Below are 7,500 nucleotides of genomic sequence, written 5' to 3'. Positions count from 1 at the left end.
TAATGTAACACCAATGGCACGAAAGACTTTTCGAACTCTTCGTTATTGCTCAATTTACGGAACCGATTGGCCAACATGTCTAGCTGAAGTCCAATCATCTGCAGCCAGTAGCAAAGCTGTGTATCACCGGCCGTGTTTAGTAGCATATGAAAGTACATGCCGAAGCTCTCATAGGCAAAGATTGTGTAATAAGCAAGCGAGGCATCCGGGCCGTATGCCACCCCAAAGAACCACGGGAAAAACGGCATCCGATACTCGGAGCTGAACAGGTGACTACCGGTGCCAAAGGCGGCCATGTGGCTGACAAAGATGTAAATGTAATACCATCGATTGAACGTGCGAAGGGTTCGATCTTGGACATCCCTCTCGTAGCTATCCAACGGCTGGAACGTGGTACCGATCGTAATCTCGTGTAGCCTCCAGATTACAGGAAACAAGCGATAGGTGGTCCACGTTTTGAGACACATGGAAGTCTCCGTAAGCACGATGTACATGATGTAGAACACCCGCTGTTCGAAGGTTTGCGAAACGAATATGTTCAACACCAGTGCACAAAGGTAGAACGCCATTATAAAGACGTAGAAGGTGTAGCAATAGATCCTATATGGAATAGACTTTTTCACTGGCGCATTGAAGACGCCACACAATTTCCACGCCCACATACTAAAGCGCATTGGAAAAATGAAGCGACTGGTATCGTACATCCTTAGCTGAGAACAATGGCAATGTTACGGACAACACAACTGAAATGAAACTGACGAAGGGATCAAATGGTCATCGGATCAAGACTCAAAGATTTTACAGCCGTGACACACCTATAATTACGCTGAAATCGAATATCATGAAAATTATGCGTTAATTACACATGTTTTTTTTTAAACCAATCATCAGAAAAAAAGAAGAAACATAATTTAAAGAATCATTGAAGGCTGAGTTTAAAGGTGCTTGCAACACAAACCATTGGGTTATGCCACTGGATAGTGCTTCAGTAGGTATGTTGCTCTTGATGAATGTGAGCAGCAAAATAGAGGAGCCTATCCGTAAAAACCAAGCCACGCGATTCTAGTTTCATTAAAAAGCATTAAAACACACCAGAGATATTCTTCTCTGCCATTTCAAATAGCTACAATGAAGACAATGGAACTTGTTGGAAAAAATATTCAATAATTCCCGAATGCATTTAAATTTTCCTTTCAACAATAAAAATATATTTTTCCCATCTGCAATGGTGACTGGTCTTGTACTGGGAATGTACCAATCGCAACTGCGTTTTTTTCCTTTACAAAATTTAATGTGAAACATAAGTGCGTCAGCAATGAAAATTGGTGCTGTTATTAGTACTTGTAATTAATATTTGTCAATTGAACGAGCGACAATCAAAAATGTTTACAGCACTCAAAGCATCTCGGATTGAGGAATAAACATGATAATTATTAGTTCTTACGCTTGGGATTCCTTAAATATTCAAAAACCCATTCATTGGACCATACCAACTATTAGGAAGACTAAACACACAAACGTAAACTATAATTAAGCACTGCTTAGCCCTTAACCAGAGCCTACCAGTCAGCTACGATACATCCCTTTTATGTAGTGCAATCCAAGACATTCGTAAAGAAGCACGATGTCAAACAAAGTAAAAAAGGTTGCTGAACAAACATCGGAAAATCAAAAACTCAAGTGGGAAATCTACATACTGCCAGTGCGAATTACAGTGTGGACCTGGAAGATCTGTGCCCTCTACAATGAGCAACCGCAAGGGCTGTTCTATCGAGCATATCGATACACCTTCAATTTCTTTCTGATGGCAGTTTATCTCTTCACACTGGTCCTCAATATGTTTGTAATGCAGACGTTCGAGCAGCTTGTCCTTTACATCATGTACATCGTGTTCACTGAGGTTGTCATGGTGCTGAAGGCTCTGATTACGTGCTATAAGTTTGACCAGATATGTCGTTTGTATAAATTGACATTGTGTGAAAATTTCAAGCCTCAAGACGATCTTGAGGCGGAGCTCCATCGTAAAGGTATCGGTGTGATCAAGTACTATTACTATCTGTACTTTGTAACAGCATGCTCAGCCGTTAGCAGTGCTATGTTGTACCTACTGCACAAAGAGTATCGTACGCCTTATTTTCCATGGATGTTTGGAATTGAGTACGGACCAGAGGCACGAGTCAATTATGGAATCATCTTTGCCTATCAAATCATTGGCATGTACTTCCACATGCTGGTCAATGTGTCGGGTGATGCACAACTCTGCTATCTGCTTGGAATGATCAGTATTCAGCTGGATTTATTAGCGAAACGTTTCCGACAATTGCGCAGCTCTCAAGAATTCGAAAGAGCTTTCGTTGGGCTCGTGGATCACTACGAAAAGTTGCTACAGTGAGTATACTCTACGTGGCGGTTCTTCCTATTTTTATATGTTTCATACAATGATCTTTATGCAACAGAATGCTTCGCGAAGTCGAGAAACTCTATTCGCCTGCCTTCTTCGCTCAGTTTAGCGCTAGTGGGTTAGTAATCTGCGCAACGGCTGTTAAGGCCTCATCGATGGTATGTAAGTTATGATTAGATGTTAACGAACCAGCTAAAGGAGGGCCATGTGTTCTCTCCAAACAGTTCAACCTATCGGAGCTCACGGCCATTCAAAACTTGCTGTACATGATTGCGATGATGTTGCAAATGTATCTACCATGCCACTTTGGTAATGAGGTGACACGAAAAAGCAATGTCCTCAAAACTGCCGTCTACAGCTCCCAATGGTACAATATGCGGCTGAAAGATCGTAAAATTATACTCATGCTGCTGCAGCGACTGAACAAACCATTTACCTTGAAGGCGTATCATTTCTTTAACTATAACTTGCAGGCCTACACAACAGTATGTTGAATTCAAAAAGGAGCGACCCAATAATAATTATAAAACATTAACCAACCATCTTCTTCTTACAGACACTCAACATGGCATATTCTGTCTATGCATTGCTGCAGAGGACTACAATGAAAAGGAAATGAAACATAAAACAATTGAAATTGTAGTTTCTCTTCTTGTGCAGAGCACTCAATGCTTAAGCATTGATTTTGTCACGCAAAGCATCTCAATTGGGATACTCATTGCACGTCTCATACCATCGCTGTTCAAATGATAATTATTGTGTATTGTACTCTCTGCTAACGAAATAGCGTCTTTATTCTTCTGAAATCGGAATTGAACTGCACTTGGACTGACATGAACTGAACTCTCTTACACATACTAACGCGCGCACCCGTCGCGCGTTCACACATACATAACATTCTTCCCCCCTTTCTGAATGCTGGTTACGGGGAGTATCGTAGGGGCGGTCGTCACTGTCTTTCCGGCCGAAGGAGTCTCGGCGTATAGCTTGTAGTTCGCTGTTGACATCGCGGGGACTGTACTGATAGATTGACGATTCCGGTGACTCCTCGGCAGGCTCTGGTGTCGAGGGTAGGTGGTCATCGTCGAAATACTGTCGACCGGCTGGTTCGATCGACCCGTAGTCTCTGCGCTTGGATGAAGTAGTGCTGCTGATGTCCGTTGATCTACCGTTGATTGGAATTTGGTTGACCTCGCGATTAGCACGTTTTCATGCGCCGTCGATGTAGTAATGTAGATCCCTTCGTTGGTAGTTAATCAGTACTCTCTCTGATCTGTGGTGATCCGACACGTGGACGAGAAGGCTGCCCGTTGTCTTTCCTGATATTAACGTTGATCTCCTGCGGACGCTCCTGACTAGATGTAATTGGGATTGACACTTGGTGCTGACAGCTTGTGGACTTCATACCGCTGTTTCGTAGGAATGCTTTCCTTCCTCGTCTCTCTCTTTCGATGGATTTGGCAGTACTTGTGATTGTTGAATTTCGTGTATCGGAATTTTAGAGGAGTAATCTGCATTTGGATTTTGCTTTGTCGGGGTCGGATGTTCGTCGATGATCATCCTAGGATTCTCGTTGGTTTGTAGTTGTCGGTGATACGCATTCGATCATTACTTTTCCGGGTACTTCACTGAAGACGTTTTGAACTGTATCTGGTAATCGTGCATTATTTTTCGTTTGAACTTGGCATAAATCACTGTCCTTTACAGCATGCATTGTGTTTGGGCTGCGAACAATTCGTTCCATTTGATTTGCTGATGAAACTTTGTAATCTACTCTCGACCAAATAGTGGTTCTGCTGACCCGGCCACTACGTACAGGTTAAGCCGGTGTGATGTCTCATGCGGGTCTAGGCTGGCGTCTACGGTTAGTCGTCCCAGGCATTGAATGCTGTGACCCGTGTAGCTCGTGAATTTCCTGTCCGGCGGCAGCAGTATGAATTGTCGTTTGAAGTTTCTGAGTTGGTGCTCCCCAATTATGCTGCAGGGGGCTCCGGTGTCCAACTCCATACTTATGGTTTTGCCGTCGATCTGAACGTTGAGTTGTTTAGCGCCGCTTGAGGGAATATTTCGCACGGTATGAATGTAATCGATTTCTTCGCTCGGATTATCTCGTGCTCGAGGTTGAGAATTAACTTTGTCATGTGATCGACAAACTTTGGCGATGTGACCCGTCTTTCCGCATCGATTGCATGTAGTATTACGAAATCGGCAATCGCTCCTGTAATGTTTTCCACCGCAGCCGTAGCAAGCACTCGGTTCGTTGGTGTAAGTAGATCCTCTTGCATTTGGTATTTCGTTTGCTGTGTCGCGCGTGTGTGTATGTACGCGCTCCGCGAATTTTCGTGTTCTCTTTGTAGTTAGGTTTTCGTAGTTTAGCTTGTTCGTATTCTCGTACTCCTGTGTTGGTGTTGGTGTTTCGCCGCAGACTTCCTTTGTCGTAGTTCGGGTTGCTTCCAACGTATTTGCAATCTCGTATGCCTGTTGAAACGTGTTAGGCTTCTTTTGTATGATCATGTCGCACATATCACGTTTTTCTAGCCCATGCAATAGTTGTTCGATGAGCATGCGGTCTAGGAATTTGCCGTACTCGCAATATGCAGCGCCTCGTTTTAGCCGCACTGCAAATTGGGCGATGGTTTCCTCTTTCTGTTGTGTAATAGTTCGGAATTTGATGCTTTCTGCGTATTTGTTCGTGGCCCGATCGAAGTGTGCTACGAGACTGTTCTTGATTTCGTAGAACTGTAGCTCTTCCGGATCGCGTGGCGTAATGAGGAATTTCAGAGCGGTGTTGAGCTCGCCTCCCATATACACTCTCGCGTACTGACCATGTTGCTCCTTGGGAATTCGACTTAATTCGAGAGCCCATTCCATCCTTTCGAAGTAATCTGCCACGGCCTCTTCTTTCTTGCTGTCGAACTCTGGCATTGAAAATTTCGGTACTGGTGGCTCGCGATTCTCTTGCTCTGTCCGCGCATGTGATGAAGCTGAAGTAATTGCCTTTGCGAGCATCGCTCCGATCGACTCTAGAAGTTCTTTGTTGTTAGCCATCGTTCTGGTTCGCTCTGTAGGGTCGCACTCCTGGATCGTACTTTTGTTGAATTGCACTGGATTTCACTGATAGATCGCACTTGTTATTGTATCTCGCTGATGGATCGCACTTTTTATTGGATCCCGCTGGTGGATCGCACTTTTCGTTGGATCCCACTTCTGACACCAAATATTGTGTATTGTACTCTCTGCTAACGAAATAGCGTCTTTATTCTTCTGAAATCGGAATTGAACTGAACTTGGACTGACATGAACTGAACTCTCTTACACATACTAACGCGCGCGCCCGTCGCGCGTTCACACATACATAACATTCTTCCCCCCTTTCTGAATGCTGGTTACGGGGAGTATCGTAGGGGCGGTCGTCACTGTCTTTCCGGCCGAAGGAGTCTCGGCGTAGCTTGTAGTTCGCTGTTGACATCGCGGGGACTGTACTGGTAGATTGACGACTTCGGTGACTCCTCGGCAGACTCTGGTGTCGAGGGTAGGTGGTCATCGTCGAAATACTGTCGACCGGCTGGTTCGATCGACCCGTAGTCTCTGCGCTTGGATGAAGTAGTGCTGCTGATGTCCGTTGATCTACCGTTGATTGGAATTTGGTTGACCTCGCGATTAGCACGTTTTCATGCGCCGTTGATGTAGTAATGTAGATCCCTTTGTTGGTAGTTAATCAGTACTCTCTCTGATCTGGGTGACCCGAAATGTGGACGAGAAGGCTGCCCGTTGTCTTTCCTGATATTAACGTTGATCTCCTGCGGACGCTCCTGACTAGATGTAATCGGGATTGACACTTGGTGCTGACAGCTTGTGGACTTCATACCGCTGATTCGTAGGAATGCTTTCCTTCCTCGTCTCTCTCTTTCGATGAATTTGGCATTACTTGTGATTGTTGAATTTCGTGTATTGGAATTTTAGAGGAGTAATCTGCATTTGGATTTTGCTTTGTCGGGGTCGGATGTTCGTCGATGATCATCCTAGGATTTCTCGTTGGTTTGTAGTTGCCGGTGTTACGCATTTGATCATTACTTTTCCGGGTACTTCACTGAAGACGTTTTGAACTGTATCTGGTAATCGTGCATTATTTTTCGTTTGAACTTGGCATAAATCACTGTCCTTTACAGCATGCATTGTGTTTGGGCTGCGAACAATTCGTTCCATTTGATTTGCTGATGAAACTTTGTAATCCACTCTCGACCAAATAGTGGTTCTGCTGACCCGGCCACTACGTACAGGTTAAGCCGGTGTGATGTCTCATGCGGGTCAAGGCTGGCGTCTACGGTTAGTCGTCCCAGGCATTGAATGCTGTGACCCGTGTAGCTCGTGAATTTCCTGTCCGGCGGAAGCAGTATGAATTGTCGTTTGAAGTTTCTGAGTTGGTGCTCCCCAATTATGCTGCAGGGGGCTCCGGTGTCCAACTCCATACTTATGGTTTTGCCGTCGATCTGAACGTTGAGTTGTTTAGCGCCGCTTGAGGGAATATTTCGCACGGTATGAATGTAATCGATTTCGTCGCTCGGATTGTCCCGTGTTCGAGGTTGAGAATTAGCTTTGTCACGTGATCGACAAACTTTGGCGATGTGACCCGTCTTTCCGCATCGATTGCATGTAGTATTACGAAATCGGCAATCGCTCCTGTAATGTTTTCCACCGCAGCCGTAGCAAGCACTCGGTTCGTTGGTGTAAGTAGATCCTCTTGCATTTGGATTTTCGTTTGCTGTGTCGCGCGTGTGTGTATGTACGCGCTCCGCGAATTTTCGTGTTCTCTTTGTAGTTAGGTTTTCGTAGTTTAGCTTGTTCGTATTCTCGTACTCCTGTGTTGGTGTTGGTGTTTCGCCGCAGACTTCCTTTGTCGTAGTTCGGGTTGCTTCCAACGTATTTGCAATCTCGTATGCCTGTTGAAACGTGTTAGGCTTCTTTTGTATGATCATGTCGCACATATCACGTTTTTCTAGCCCATGCAATAGTTGTTCGATGAGCATGCGGTCTAGGAATTTGCCGTACTCGCAATATGCAGCGCCTCGTTTTAGCCGCACTGCAAATTGGGCGATGGT

The 7,500-nt window shown here is 44.8% G+C and overlaps 2 protein-coding genes across 2 annotated transcripts in view; one reads left to right on the top strand and one right to left on the bottom strand.

Moving 5' to 3' along the window:
- LOC126571405 (putative odorant receptor 71a) overlaps window positions 1-296 on the bottom strand; it is a 979-nt gene extending 683 nt beyond the window's left edge. The window contains exon 1 of the mRNA XM_050229892.1: window positions 1-296. This exon is cut by the window's left edge and continues 15 nt beyond it. Within this exon, the coding sequence (XP_050085849.1) occupies window positions 1-296 (296 nt within the window).
- A 1,191-nt stretch (window positions 297-1,487) lies between these two features.
- Window positions 1,488-3,020, top strand: LOC126572014 (odorant receptor 94a-like). Its single transcript, XM_050230990.1, has 4 exons — window positions 1,488-2,388; window positions 2,457-2,559; window positions 2,626-2,886; window positions 2,958-3,020. The coding sequence occupies exons 1-4, from the start codon at window positions 1,625-1,627 to the stop codon at window positions 3,018-3,020; spliced, it is 1,191 nt and encodes a 396-aa protein (XP_050086947.1). The 5' UTR covers window positions 1,488-1,624.
- Window positions 3,021-7,500: the final 4,480 nt, after the last annotated feature.

Source organism: Anopheles aquasalis, chromosome 2 (assembly GCF_943734665.1).
Source record: "Anopheles aquasalis chromosome 2, idAnoAquaMG_Q_19, whole genome shotgun sequence".
NCBI lineage: Eukaryota > Metazoa > Arthropoda > Insecta > Diptera > Culicidae > Anopheles > Anopheles aquasalis.
Note: the sequence above shows the minus strand (reverse complement) of the source record. Positions and strands in the feature narration are given on the sequence as shown.

Excerpts from the sequence above, each read along its gene's own strand:
- LOC126572014 (XM_050230990.1), top strand. The coding sequence starts at position 1,625 with ATGTCAAACAAAGTAAAAAAGGTTGCTGAACAAACATCGGAAAATCAA. Across the intron at positions 2,389-2,456 it reads CACTACGAAAAGTTGCTACA|AATGCTTCGCGAAGTCGAGA; the intron begins GTGAGTATACTC and ends TTTATGCAACAG. Across the intron at positions 2,887-2,957 it reads ACTTGCAGGCCTACACAACA|ACACTCAACATGGCATATTC; the intron begins GTATGTTGAATT and ends TTCTTCTTACAG.